Source organism: Balaenoptera ricei, chromosome 5 (genome assembly GCF_028023285.1).
Source record: "Balaenoptera ricei isolate mBalRic1 chromosome 5, mBalRic1.hap2, whole genome shotgun sequence".
NCBI lineage: Eukaryota > Metazoa > Chordata > Mammalia > Artiodactyla > Balaenopteridae > Balaenoptera > Balaenoptera ricei.
Genome location: NC_082643.1, coordinates 78,740,509 through 78,755,932, shown reverse-complemented (window position 1 = coordinate 78,755,932; position 15,424 = coordinate 78,740,509). Strand labels below are relative to the sequence as shown.

Sequence of the window (15,424 nt, the reverse complement as noted above, 5' to 3'; positions counted from 1 at the left end):
GATCACTTTGAGCCCTTTGGGGCCTCAAAATTTTCTCATCTGCAAAATAAGGGAGTTGAATTAAATGACTACATAGGTTCCTTCTAGATGTAAAAGTTCTGTGTATAATGGTTCTGATACCTAGGTTCTATAGTTGTATGGATATGCAGTAAATTCTTTTTTTAAGTAAATTCTTGCATTATTAACATTGTATGTGCAAGGTCCCAAATTTCTTAAAACAGAACAAGAAATGCTAGAAAGCTGTGCAGCTCTTTAAGCCTGAGTAGCTCTGTTCCTACCTCTTTCATGTTCCTTTTGTGAATGGATAGCTTTGCTTTTCCATAGACTACAAATCAGAAGCCTGCACTTCTTTTGATCCTTCATTTGGAGCAGTGGGAGTGATTGCTATACTCAGAAATCTCTGAATTAATTGTCTCATTGAAATAACATGTTTATTTAACATGTGATAGCAACTGAAGCCTTGAAAGCAAATCAAGAAGTTCAAAATGTTCAGCAGAGAGTGTAAATAGGAGTAGAAAATTTGAATTCGTAGGAGCCAGAGAGCTAATACAAATCAGCAAAGAGGGTAAGTTTGGTGGTCAAGAGGACAGCTGGTCCCTCTTTTCTAGGACCTGCCCAAATCCAACCCAGAGTTGCCACAGGGGGATGTGGGCCCAGGGGAGCCAGTCTTAAGTCCTGGAGCCGAGGCTGTCTCTCTGACAGCCCTTGGACGGGCCTGCCCATAAGGCCTTCCAGAACCTCCAAATCCTGTTCCTCCACTTGATGTGACCTCTTTTTAGGTGTTTGGATGCCTTCAGACAGGTCCTCCTATCTCTTTAGGGCTGTGGTTGTTAACTTGTAGATTAGTGAACAGGCTTCAGGGGGCTCTAACAATCTCCTCGGAAATTGTATGCAAAATTGTGTAAGGCAACTATGCATTTATTTGGGAAAAACTTCAACAGATTCTCAGAAGGGGTGGATGATGCAATAAAAATTAAACACATCTTTAAAAAAAAGTTTGAAATATTATTTTAGAATCATAAATAGTTTTGTTAATATGTATGTATATAAACAATTTTGATGTTTTACCTTTATGCTCATTTTGAATATAACAAATATTCTATTAAGTTTTACTAGTGCATTTAAAATATTCAAAGAAATTCAGTTTACAAATCTGAAGTAAAGCATCTATTGTGTATATCAATGTTTTGAATCTGTAAGTCGAACGCATGTTGATTTGTGTAATGTATCCATCTCTTGCCTGAAGTGTACTGGTGGTCTTCAGCCTGTGATGTGTTAGGATCGCACGTAGGGCTTTAAAAAATATGATGTTCAGGTTCTCACTTCAGACCTACTGAATCAGTCTTAAGGAATGAGACCTTGAACGCAAATGCTAAACTGCTTTCCAGATTATCCTGATTCATGTCATAGACTGAAGAACTAAACACTCTGAAAATTCTTGACAAGAAAAGAGATGGTCTCTTTATTAATTGGGCTTATACCAACATAAAAGCTGACCTGTAATAACTTAATGATGTTGGTATTATGAAGTTCTGTTGTTCTTTCAAAATTTAACATTGATTAACATTTATGTTTGGATGATGGCAATTCATCACTCAAAAACATTCAACTAACTCATTGACTAGTCATTACTGAGAATTTATTATAAAGTATAAGAAATGTAATACAAAATATAGGGGCCCTAAAAAAAAGTACTTGATTTATTTACCTCATATTTTCTTGTTCTTGAAAGAATTTGGACTTATAAAAATCAGGTGTTCTAATCTTCCTTCATCCTTAGATCACTAATACTCAATCATTTGTCAGTATTTTGACAATATAAAACTTCATTTTATTGACAAATGTTTTAAATCTTCAAATTGGTATTCATCAAGATCAACATTATTTGTTTTTGCTTATGTTACATTTTTCCTAGATTTTAAAATAGTTTCTAATTCTCATTTATTTATATAAGCAACATATAGTTACACATTACTCAATACATTTTTATACTAATGATCTTAAATGTAAAGTTGAGTATTTTATACCAGATTTTCCAAGTCATTACACCAATAATATTCATAGTGTGCAATATATACCTTCTAGATAATATATATTTTGCTTCTGTTATCATTATTGACAGTTATCCCCCAAGAACATATTTTAGGACCCATATTTGTATGGCGTTAAAAATGCAATGGGCTGGGAGGATTTAGGTAGAGATATATATTAGTCGAGGTACTGCTAACTTTCGAAACTGATACATCTCAATCAACATGAGAGTCCTTGTGAGTATAGTCTGTGTATACAGTCTTCTCAATTAAGAACACTCTTGTGTATATTTTACCTCTTCCTCCATATAAGTCCTCAGTCCACATGGACATAGAAAGAAAGAATGGGAGATACACACCTGCTCTTAGCCACTCTAGCCTGGAGTTGACACAGTTCATTTCGATCATAAGACCACACCTATCTGCGAGAGAGGCTGGGAGATGTAGTCTAGCTGTATTGCCAGGAGAAAAAGAAAAAGGGTTTTGGTGAACACATAGCATTCTCTATGAAAGCCCTATTTCTGCCATGAACAAACTCTCTGGCTTTTGTCAAAACACTTAATCTCCTTGGCTTCAGTTCCCTTTATTTTAAAAGATTCAAAGACTTTTTCTTTTTGATAAGATTATTAGATATTTATATTAAGAAAATTCTCTTAAGATATAGTGAGGCTTGATTCAACAAAGCATTTATCAGAATGATTATATCCGGGCTTCCCTGGTGGCGCAGTGGTTGAGAATCTGCCTGCTAATGCAGGGGACACGGGTTCGAGCCCTGGTCTGGGAAGATCCCACATGCCTCGGAGCAACTAGGCCCGTGAGCCACAACTACTGAGCCTGCTTTTCTGGAGCCTGTGCTCCGCAACAAGAGAGGCCGCGATAGTGAGAGGCCCGCGCACCGCGATGAAGAGTGGCCCCCGCTTGCCACAACTAGAGAAAGCCCTCGCACAGAAACGAAGACCCAACACAGCCAAAATAAATAAATAAATAAATAAATAAATAAATAAATAAATAAATAAGAATCATTATATCCTTAAAAGTAGATCTGATGAGAAATGATAACTAAGTTATGGCATAGTCGGTGGTTTTGTAGTTAATTGCATAACCAAGGGATGTTGATTACTTGATTCAAGTGATCTTGGATAAGGGATCTGGGGGAGAGGGGTGGATTTAGGATTTCATTCTTAGTCCCAATCTTTTCACTTTTTCACCAGTTCCATCAATGAATCATAATGAAAATATAGAACTCATACTCTTCAAATTATAATTTGGAAATTTCAAATAATTTTTAGATACCTGGGTTAGGCCATCAAATTCTTTTAAGCTATAATCTAAGTTATAGGTTACCTGGGCTATTGAAGACTAGTCAGAGAATCAAATGATTTATTTATAATTTATAATGATTTATTTATAATCTGTTAATAATTATTATTTATAATTTATAATTATTTATAATTCATTTATAATTTTATGATAATATATTTTGTATTCTAAACAGTTACAAATGAACTGTGAACATAACCCATTTTTAAGTAAAGGATGGCTTGGGTTTATATCTCCAAAAGAGTTTAATTCCCTTTCTGCCTTCAAAAAATGATCTCTTATGCCCTTAAATATAATGTTGGAGCTATGACTATCAATATGAATATAGTTTGGCTCTTTTTCAGCAGAGACGTCGTATTGACCAGAGAAGAGACCTCAAGAACAGGCAAAGAATATATGTAGCTATTAACTAGACGGTATCACATTCACAGTGTTTGCAAGACACACATGATTTGAGCCATCATTTGATTTTCAAAGGCAAAAATGATGAATGATTGTTCATTAATATAGACTGGTAGCATTGCTTCTATTACATCTGAAGGATTTAAAAGGACTTAATAGGAAAGATATTTTTAATGTGTTAGCGACTTTTCAAAACGTGTGTTTTCTTTCTTTTCAGGACTTGCAGTAGCGGTCAGACGTTATCAGCCTGCCATACTATGGAGCCATGTTCATCAGATGAATTCTTCCAAGCCCTTAATCACGCTGAACAGACATTCAAAAAGATGGAAAACTATTTGAGACACAAACAGTTATGCGATGTAATTCTAGTTGCTGGTGATCGCAGAATTCCAGCTCATAGGTAATTGTTTTCTAAATGTCTACATGTGTGAAATACTTCCTTGATCACTTAGTTATGTATGTTGAGGTAACTTGTTCTAATTGATTATGCAATGGACTATTTTGGTAAAGCGGTATATTTCATGGAGTTTCTGCAAGGAAGACAGTGCATATGAAATTATTACACATTAAATGACCCCAAAAGGATCACTTTCCCTCTGTAGAAGCATAAAAACAAAACATACCAGCCTGAAATTAGTATTGTTTGGTATAGATTTCAGCTACTATGAGCAGCACTCCACCTAATTCTCCCTGTTAAATAACTTTCAATAAGCTCAGTAGAAATTAGAGCTTTGAGTATTTAGAAACAAAAAGGCTGGTGGAACGGAGTGGCAAAACTTGAGCTTTTAAATAGCCACATCTATTCCAACTTCTGTTTGCCTGCCTCCAAGAAATATGAAAAGCAGTGGTGCTAGGGAATAAAAGCCTTTAAAAGAAATGAAGTATTACTTCTTGATGTAAGAAAAGGAAATGGAAGCTGTTAAATAAATAACAATTCATTATTTTTCTCCTAATAATTACATATTTAATTGTTCAGTGTTAATCACCATTATGATCCCAAAGGTTTTTTTTTTAATACCTTTCAAAACTAATTAATACTGTGTCCCAAAAGTTTTGTTAAACCCTCCAAAGCGAAAGTAAAATTAGAAAAAATGGGCTTGGTCTTAAAGTTTTCAGTTACTCAGTTCAGCATACATTTATTGAGATGCTACTATATATTGTGACAGAAAGTCCATGTTGTGAGCATGGGTTTATTAGAAAGATATTCCAACCTGAATTTCATACAGGCATCTCAAATTCCCTGTTTCCAAAACAGAACTCATTACCTTACCTGCAACGCTTGTGAAAGCCATCACCATCTCACCTGGATTACCAGTGCAAGAAACTCCTAACTAGTCTCACTGTTTGCACTTTTTCCCCTACGTTCTGTTCTCTACACAGCTCCCTGAGTGATCCTTTAAAATGGAACTTATATCTGGTTGCTTCTCTGATCAAACTTTCCAGTGCCTCCTCATGTCACAGTGTGAAAGCCCATGTCCTCACAGTGGCTCATGTGACCCAGCCTGCCATTACCTCTTTACCGTTCTGCCCTCCGTTCTCACTCTGCTTGAACCACACTGACCCCGTTGTGGTTTCTAGCATGTGGCAGGCATGCCACTTCTGCCTTTGGAGTTTTGCACTGGCTGCTCCTCTGCCTGAATGCTGTTCCCAAATACCTGTGTGACTAATTCCTGCACCTCCTTCAAGTCTTTTCTCAAGTGTCACCTTCCCATGAGACCACCTATTTAAACCCACTCCCCATTTGCCCTTACCCTGCTTTTTTCCCCATGGCACTTATCACTTTTTGATGTACTATAGAATTTACTTCTGCTGGATATTGTTTGTCTCCCTGTAGAATATAAGACTCCGTAAGAGAAGGTATTAATACATCTCAAGTATTTAGAACAGTGCCCAGTATTTATTAGGTGTGCATTATTATTTGTTCAGTGAGTAACTGAATGAATGGGCAGTTCTCAGAAGAAGAAACCTGAATGGCCAAAATACATTTGAAAACACCTTCAACCTCAGTAACAATCAGGTGAATGAAAATTAAAACAACAATGAGATACCATTTAACACCTTGCAGGTGGCCAAAATTTTGACATCGACAGTATTGTGGGGAAAGGTTAACTCTTTTGCAGTGCTGGTGCTAGACTAAACTGGCACAGCTCTTTGGAGAGCAGTTTGGCAAACCATAAGATTCAGCAATGCCCTCCTGGGGAGAGAGGTGAAGGGAATTAGAGAGGAGCACAGAGAGAGCTTCAACTATTATCTTTATCATAATTTCTACTTCTTTAACAAATGAATAAAGTAAATCTGTGTAAGTGTGCTGATATGGAAAATATCTTCAAGACATATTATCAAATGAAAAATGCACGTTTCAAATACATATATTTATAACCTATTTTTGCTTATATGTGACTATCAATAATTTGGACAGAGACATACCTAATATATAATAATGTATTATAACAAAATACAAAGTATAGTTTTGTATTGTGATAACGATATAATTTTATAACAAAATACAAACATTATAATATACTATAATAATTTGAAAATCATGAAGTTTAAAAATAACCTGCTAGGAACTTCCCTGGTGGTCCAGTGTGTAAGACTCCGTGCTCCCAATGCAGGGGGCCCGGGTTCGATCCCTGGTCAGGGAACTAGATCCCACATGCTGCAACTAAGAGTTTGCATGCCAACAGCTAAAAGATCCCACATGCCGCAACGAAGATCCCACACGTGGCAATGAAGACCTGATGCAGCCAAATACATAAATAAATATTTTTTAAAAAATAACCTAAGGGCTTCCCTGGTGGCGCAGTGGTTGAGAGTCTGCCTGCTAATGCAGGGGACACGGGTTCGAGCCCTGGTCTGGGAAGATCCCACATGCCATGGAGCAACTGGGCCCGTGAGCCATAACTGCTGAGCCTGCGCGTCTGGAGCCTGTGCCCCGCGACGGGAGGGGCCGTGATAGTGAGAGGCCCGCGCACCGCGATGAAGAGTGGCCCCCGCTTGCCGCAACTAGAGAAAGCCCTCGCACGAAACGAAGACCCAACACAGTTAAAAATACATAAATAAATAAATAAAGTAGCTATTAATTAAAAAAATAATAATAATAACCTAAAACCAGTATCAAATGTCTTCCATATATTGACTACCTCTACAATTAAAAAAAAAACAGGTTATTTTCAAAAGTGATAAAAAGAACCTTTACATTCCCCCCCCCCCCCATTTTTTATATCATCAGTTTAATGCTGTGAGCTTGTAGCTTTTTTTCAGGATGTTAAAAAGGGATATTTAAGTAGTGAATGAGTAAATCATTTATGTCAGCAGAAAATTTTCAGTAATGGTAATTTATTACTCAAAGGAAGGAGCTGGAGCATAAAGCAATTTGTCAAACTTAAAATGCATTTCTTAGTACCAAACACTTTCTATGGGTAACAAAATTTTTTTTAAAAAGGAAAAGAAAAATAAGGAAAAAGAAAGCAGCAGCATTTGCTAATGAACATCAGCTTTGATGTTGTCACTAATTTGTTGTTTTTCTTCTAATATGTTCTTAGATTGGTGCTCTCCTCTGTCTCAGATTATTTTGCTGCCATGTTTACTAATGATGTCAGGGAAGCAAGGCAAGAAGAAATAAAAATGGAAGGTGTAGAACCAAATTCACTGTGGTCCTTGATTCAGTATGCATATACAGGTAATAAATCTGAAAATATGAATTTAAAACTTCTTAGATTTAAGTTGTATTATTAGATTTCAGATTTCTGCTTTTAATAAAGCCTGCCACAGCTAACAGTTAATTCTGCTGTTATAATCACCACCCCTGGTGGTATGTATATAGGTTAAAATCTCTATATTAGAACCTTTAAAATGGTTTTCATAATAAGCTATTGAATGATATTCTTAAATGTTAATGTAATAATTTGATGAGTTATGTTTTTTATTATTGCATTTAAAATTTGAGTTATATGTAATAGATATATTACTAATTAAATCATTCTTTAAAAATTCTGGAAACAAGCTATTAATTTTTAAATTTTAGTAGAAGTCACAAAGTGCTAATAGTTTTTTTTCATGTTCAGTACTTTTTTTTCTTTTTGGAATATCTTAAATCATCTATGTCTGGAATGCATGTAATGAGCTCTTGTTTAGAATTATTACTGTTAACACCAATTATCTTATAAACTAAAGTTAATATAATTCCATAGTTAATGGAATTTCTTTTTATCATTAAGGCCGCCTTGAATTAAAAGAAGATAATATTGAGTGCCTGTTATCTACAGCTTGCCTTCTTCAGCTTTCACAGGTTGTGGAAGCATGCTGTAAGTTTTTAATGAAACAGCTTCACCCATCCAACTGTCTTGGAATCCGTTCTTTTGCTGATGCTCAAGGTTGTACAGATTTGCATAAAGTGGCTCACAATTATACTATGGTATGTATTTTTTGAAAAGCAGGAAGGTATATGCTCTTTGCCTTATTCCTTATTGTTGCAGGCTTATCTACATGTTGCTGTCTTCCCCATGGCTCTGCCATATGTCTTGAGGTTCAGGCTCACTGTGTAGTGTGTCATATTTTCATTGAGTTTTGAGGAAAAAACATCAAGTCATATTTCTCCTGATTTATGAGTCAAGCCTTAAGTTATTATAGCCACTAAGAAACAGAGCAGTAGCCTAGGACTATTCCATTCAAGATTTTCAGATCTGCTGCTTTTTAAAGCAGGATTTCCCCCAGACAGTTTATTTTGTAGCACATGGATGAATTTCAGAATTGTCCACATACTGATGGAAGTTGGTGATAGTGATTGTAGTGTATGGTGCAGTACTAGTACAGAAGATAGGAGGATGAAAGGGAGACTTTTTATTAAGGATAAATCTGACTATACGTTGGAAGTGTCTTTAGCTACATAGAAAAATGTTCTTATTAATTGTAGCAAATTATGTGCTCAAAGTAAAACACAGGGGGTTCTGATTCAGAAGCCTGGCAGATAATGGATATAGATTGATCTAGGACAGCAAGAAAATAAGGGCATGTTGAGGGCATACTGTTGGGACCAGCCTCCACCATCTCAACAGTAGAGGGATTTGGGGAACAGAGGTGTGTGGATCTTTAAGGAATGACCATCTTGCTACACGTGGGTCTTCACACCTGGGCAGTGATTGAAATTTTTGCTTTAAATGCTTCATTTAGGGCAATACAGCTTCTGAGAGAAGAAAGAATGTGAACATTCACATACACATATATCATTATCCATGTTACTGATTTAGTCAACATTTAGGAGATATTTTTTTTGTCTACCCTCTCCTCCATCCCCCTTCCTTCCATTGAATTGGTTTGTAGGTGAAGGGATTGAACAGTACTTTAGAAATCTTCTACTAGAGAAATAGAGATTTGGAAAAAATTATAAGAATAGATATTTGTAACTATTAGGAAGATTAATTCTACTTACTTCATGAGCTTAATGTGAGGATTAAATGAGTTAATAGAAGTTTAACACTTAAAACCGCGATTGATACATAGTATACCCAGTCAATAAATGATATCATCATCATCATCATTATTTAGATTTACTCTGTTCAACACAGTAGGGATCTATGTGAGTCAGCAAAAGCACTCAGGCAAAAGCAGAACCTTTATGGATTCGTTATTCTCCCCGTGGTGTAATCACTTCTTAGAAATGTTTCTTATTTATGATGTCAAAGGGCTTCAAGTGAAAAAATAGAGACTGTGTGACAGGGCAGTACTGTACAGACCTAGCATCGTATTACGTTAACATCTTTTAGACCTAGCATCATATTAGGTTAACATCTTTTTTTTTTTTTTTTTTTAAAGAAAGCACTCTTTTTTTTTTTAAATTAATTTATTTATTTATGGCTGTGTTGGGTCTTCGTTTCTGTGCGAGGGCTTTCTCTAGTTGTGGCAAGCGGAGGCCACTCTTCATCGCGGTGCGCGGGCCTCTCACTATCGCAGCCTCTCTTGTTGCGGAGCACAGGCTCCAGACGCGCAGGCTCAGTAATTGTGGCTCACGGGCCCAGCTGCTCTGCGGCATGTGGGATCTTCCCAGACCAGGGCTCGAACCCGTGTCCCCTGCATTAGCAGGCGGATTCTCAACCACTGCGCCACCAGGGAAGCCCCAGGTTTACATCTTTTAAAAAAAGTCCTTTGAAATATTTCCCCCCCAAGCCTTTCTTTTTTTTTTTTTCTTTTAAGGAAACTGGCACCCTTTTTAAATTTTTGCTTGTTTGTTTGTTTTTTGAATTTTATTTATTTATTTTTTATACAGCAGGTTCTTATTACTTATCTATTTTATACATATTAGTGCATATATGTCAATCCCAATCTCCTAATTCATCCCACCACCACCCGCTTTCCCTCCTTGGTGTCCATATTTTTGTTCTCTACATCTTTGTCTCTATTTCTGCCTTGCAAGCTGGCTCATCTGTACCATTTTTCTAGATTCCACATATATGTGTTACTATACAATATTTGTTTTTCTCTTTCTGACTTACTTCACTCTGTATGACAGTCTCTCGTAGGTGCATCCATGTCTCCACAAATGACCCAATTTCGTTCCTTTTTATGGCTGAGTAATATTCCATTGTATACATGTACCACATCTTCTTTATCCATTCGTCTGTCGATGGGCATTTAGGTTGCCTCCATGACCTGGCTATTGTAAATAATGCTGCAGTGAACATTGTGCATGTGTCTTTTTGAATTATGGTTTTCTCAGGGTGTATGCCCAGTAGTGGGATAGCTCGGTCATATGGTAATTCTATTTTTAGTTTTTTAAGGAACCTCCATACTGTTCTCCATAGTGGCTGTATCAATTTACATTCCCACCAACAGTGCAAGAGGGTTCCCTTTTCTCCACACCCTCTCCAGCATTTGTTGTTTGTAGATTTTCTGATGATGCCCATTCTAACTGGTGTGAGGTGATACCTCATTGTAGTTTTGATTTGCATTTCTCTAATAATTAGTGATGTTGAGCATCTTTTCATGTGCTTCGTGGCCATCTGTATGTCTTCTTTGGAGAAATGTCTATTTAGGTCTTCTGCCCATTTTTGGATTGGGTTGTTTGTTTCTTTAATATTGAGCTGCATGAGCTGTTTATATATTTTGGAGATTAATCCTTTGTCCGTTGATTCGTTTGCAAATATTTTCTCCCATTCTGAGGGTTGTCTTTTCATCTTGTTTATAGTTTCCTTTGCCGTGCAAAAGCTTTTAAGTTTCATTAGGTTCCATTTGTTTATTTTTGTTTTTATTTCCATTTCTCTAGGAGATGGGTCAAAAAAGATCTTGCTGTGAATTATGTCAAAGAGTGTTCTTCCTATGTTTTCCTCTAAGAGTTTTATAGTGTCCGGTCTTACATTTAGGTCTTTAATCCATTTTGAGTTTATTTTTGTGTATGATGTTAGGGAGTGTTCTAATTTCATTATTTTACATGTACCTGTCCAGTTTTCCCAGCACCAGTTATTGAAGAGACTGTCTTTTCTCCATTATATATCCTTGCCTCCTCTGTCATAGATTAGTTGACCATAGATGCATGGGTTTATCTCTGGGCTTTCTATCCTGTTCCATTGATCTATATTTCTGTTTTTGTGCCAGTACCATATTGTCTTGATTACTGTAGCTTTGTAGTATAGTCTGAAGTCAGGGAGTCTGATTCCTCCCGCTCTGTTTGTTTCCTTAAAGATTGCTTTGGCTATTCGGGGTCTTTTGTGTCTCCATACAAATTAAAAAATTTTTTTGCGGGCTTCCCTGGTGGCGCAGTGGTTGAGAATCTGCCTGCCAATGCAGGGGACATGGGTTCGAGCCCTGGTCTGGGAGGATCCCACATGCCGCGGAGCGACTAAGCCCGTGAGCCACAATTGCTGAGCCTGCGCGTCTGGAGCCTGTGCTCTGCAACGGGAGAGGCCACGATAGTGAGAGGCCCACGCAAGGCCCGCGCACCGCGATGAAGAGTGGCCCCCACTTGCCGCAGCTAGAGAAAGCTCTCACACAGAAGCGAGGACCCAACACAGCCATAAATAAATAAATAAATAAAATTTAAAAAAAAAATTTTTTTGTTCTAGTTCTGTAAAAGATTCATTGGTAATTTGATAGGGATTGCATTGAATCTGTAGATTGCTTTGGGTAGTATAGTCATTTTCACAATATTGATTCTTTCAATCCAAGAACATGGTATATCTCTCCATCTGTTTGTGTCATCTTTGATTTCTTTCATCAGTGTCTTATAATTTTCTGAGTACAGGTCTTTTACCTCCTTAGATAGGTTAATTCCTAGGTATTTTATTCTTTTGTTGCAATAGTGAATGAGATTGTTTCCTTAATTTCTCTTTCTGATCTTTCATTGTTAGTGTATAGGAATGCAAGAGATTTCTGTGCATTAGTTTCGTATCCTGCTACTTTACCAAATTCATTGATTAGCTCTAGTAGTTTTCTGGTGGCATCTTTAGGATTATCTATGTATAGTATCATGTCATCTGCAGTGACAGTTTTACTTGTTTTCTAATTAGGATTCCTTTTATTTCCTTTTCTTCTCTGATTGCCATGGCTAACACTACCAAAACTATGTTGAATAATAGTGGTGAGAGTGGGCAACCTTTTCTTGTTCCTGATCTTAGAAGAAATGGTTTCAGTTTTTCACCACTGAGAACGATGTTGACTGTGGGTTTGTCATATACGGCCTTTATTATGTTGAGGTAGGTTCCCTCTATGCCCACTTTCTGCAGAGTTTTTATCATAAATCGGTGTTGAATTTTGTCAAAAGCTTTTTCTGCATCTATTGAGATGATCATATGGTTTTTATTCTTCAATTTATTAATATGGTGTATCACACTGATTGATCTGCATATATTGAAGAATCCTTGCATCCCTGGGATAAATCCCACTTGATCATGGTGTATGATCCTTTTAATGTGTTGTTGGATTCTGTTTGCTAGTATTTTGTTGAGGATTTTTCATCTATATTCATCAGTGATATTGGTCTGTAATTTTCTTTTTTTGTAGTATCTTTGTCTGGTTTTGGTATCAGGGTGATGGTGGCCTCGTAGAATGAGTTTGGGAGTGTTCCTTCCTCTGCAATTTTTTGGAAGAGTTTGAGAAGGATGGGTCTTAGCTCTTCTCTAAATGTTTGATAGAATTCACCTGTGAAGCCATCTGGTCCTGGACTTTTGTTTGTTGGAAGATTTTTAATCACAGTTTCAATTTCATGACTTGTGATTGGTCTGTTCATATTTTCTGTTTCTTCCTGGTTCAGTCTTGGAAGGTTATACCTTTCTAAGAATTTATCCATTTCTTCCAGGTTGTCCATTTTATTGGCATAGAGTTGCATGTAGTAATCTCTTAGGATGCTTTGTATTTCTGTGGTGTCCATTGTAACCTCTCCTTTTTCACTTCTAATTTTGTTGATTTGAGTCCTCTCCCTCTTTTTCTTGATGAGTCTGGCTAAAGGTTTATCAATTTTGTTTATCTTCTCAAAGAACCAGCTTTTAGTTTTATTGGTCTTTGCTGTTGTTTTCTTTGTTTCTATTTCATTTATTTCTGCTCTGATCTTTATGATTTCTTTCCTTCTACTAATTTTGGGTTTTGTTTGTTCTTCTTTCTCTAGTTCCTTTAGGTGTAAGGTTAGATTGTTTATTTGAGATTTTTCTTGTTTCTTGAGGTAGGCTTGTATAGCTATAAACTTCCCTCTTAGAACTGCTTTTGCTGCATCCCATAGGTTTTGGATCATCATGTTTCCTTATTTGTCGCTAGGTATTTTTTGATTTCCTCTTTGATTTCTTCAGTGATCTCTTGGTTATTTAGTAACGTATTGTTTAGCTTCCATGTGTTTGTGTTTTTTACGTTTTTTTCCTGGTGATTTATTTTTAATCTCATAGCGTTGTGGTAGGAAAAGATACTTGATATGATTTCAGGTTTTTAAAATGTACCGAGGCTTGATTTGTGACCCAAGATGTGATCTATCCTGGAGAATGTTCCGTATGCACTTGAGAAGAAAGTGTAATCTGCTGTTTTTGGATGGAATGTCCTATAAGTACCTTATCTATCTGGTCTGTTGTGTCATTTAAAGCTTTTGTTTCCTTATTAGTTTTCTGTCTGGATGATCTGTCTGTTGGTGTAAGTGAGGTGTTAAAGTCCCCCAGTATTATTGTGTTACTGTCGATATCCTCTTTTATAGCTGTTAGCAGTTGCGTTATGTATTGAGGTGCTCCTATGTTGGGTGCATATATATTTATAATTGTTATATCTTCTTCTTGGATTGATCCCTTGATCATTATGTAGTGTCCTTCCTTGTCTCTTGTAACATTCTTTATTTCAAAGTCTCTTTTCTCTGATATGAGTATTGCTACTCCAACTTTCTTTTTATTTCCATTTGCATAGAGTTTCTTTTTCCATCCTCTCACTTTCAGTCCGTATGTGTCTGAAGTGGGTCTCTTGTAGACAGCATATATATGTGTCTCTTTTTGTATCCAATCAGTGAGCCTGTGTCTTTTGGTTGGGGCATTTAATCCATTCACATTTAAGGTAATTATCTATATGTATGTTCCTGTTACCATTTTCTTAATTGTTTTGGCTTTGTTTTTGTAGGTCTTTTCTTCTCTTGTGTTTCCCACTTAGAGAAGTTCCTTTAGCATTTGTTGTAGAGCTGGTTTGGTGGTGCTGAATTCTGTTAGCTTTTGCTTGTCTGTAAAGCTTTTGATTTCTCCGTTGAATCTGAATGAGATCCTTGCCGGGCAGAGTAATCTTGGTTGTACGTTCTTCCCTTTCATCACTTTAAGTATATCATGCCACTCCCTTCTGGCTTACAGAGTTTCTGCTGAGAAATCAGCTGTTAACCTTATGGGAGTTCCCTTGTATGTTATCTGTCGTTTTTCCCTTGCTGCTTTCAATAATTTTTCTTTGTCTTTAATTTTTGCCAGTTTGATTACTGTGTATCTCAGTGTGTTTCTCCTTGGGTTTATCCTGCCTGGGACTCTCTGCGCTTCCTGGACTTGGGTGGCTATTTCCTTTCCCATGTTAGGGAAGTTTTCGACTGTAATTTCTTCAGATATTTTCTTGGGTCCTTTCTCTCTCTCTTCTCCTTCTGGGACCCCTATTTTGCGGATGTTGTTGCGTTTAATGTTGTCCCAGAGGTCTCTTAGGCTGTCTTCATTTCTTTTCATTCTTTTCTCTTTATTCTGTTCTGCGGCAGTGAATTCCACCATTCTGTCTTCCAGGTCCCTTATCCGTTCTTCTGCCTCAGTTATTCTGCTATTGATTCCTTCTAGTGTAGTTTTCATTTCAGTTATTGTATTGTTCATCTCTGTTTGTTTGTTCTTTAATTCTTCTAGGTGTTTGTTCTTTAATTCTTCTAGGTCTTTGTTAAACATTTCTTGCATCTTCTCAATCTTTGCCTCCATTCTTTTTCCGAGGTCCTGCATCATCTTCACTATCATTATTCTGAATTCTTTTTCTGGAAGGTTGCCTATCTCCACTTCATTTAGTTGTTTTTCTGGGTTTTTTTCTTGTTCCTTCATCTGGTGCATAGTCCTCTGCCTTTTCATTTTGTCTATTTTTCTGTGAGTGTTGTTTTCGTTCCACAGGCTGCAAGATTGTAGTTCCTCTTGCTTCTGCTGTCTGCCCTCTGGTGGATGAGGCTGTCTTCCCCCCTAGTCTTTATTCTTCCCTGTAGATTTCTTAGTTTA

The 15,424-nt window shown here is 36.8% G+C and overlaps 1 protein-coding gene across 3 annotated transcripts in view; it reads left to right on the top strand.

Moving 5' to 3' along the window:
• KLHL5 (kelch like family member 5) overlaps positions 1 to 15,424 on the top strand; it is an 88,717-nt gene that overhangs the window by 36,683 nt on the left and 36,610 nt on the right. For all 3 annotated transcript variants that reach the window (XM_059924143.1, XM_059924142.1, XM_059924140.1), the window contains exons 2-4: positions 3,970 to 4,152; positions 7,298 to 7,434; positions 7,973 to 8,169. In XM_059924143.1, the coding sequence (XP_059780126.1) occupies positions 4,010 to 4,152; positions 7,298 to 7,434; positions 7,973 to 8,169 (477 nt within the window). In that variant the 5' untranslated portion in view covers positions 3,970 to 4,009. The remainder of the gene's footprint in view (positions 1 to 3,969; positions 4,153 to 7,297; positions 7,435 to 7,972; positions 8,170 to 15,424) is intronic.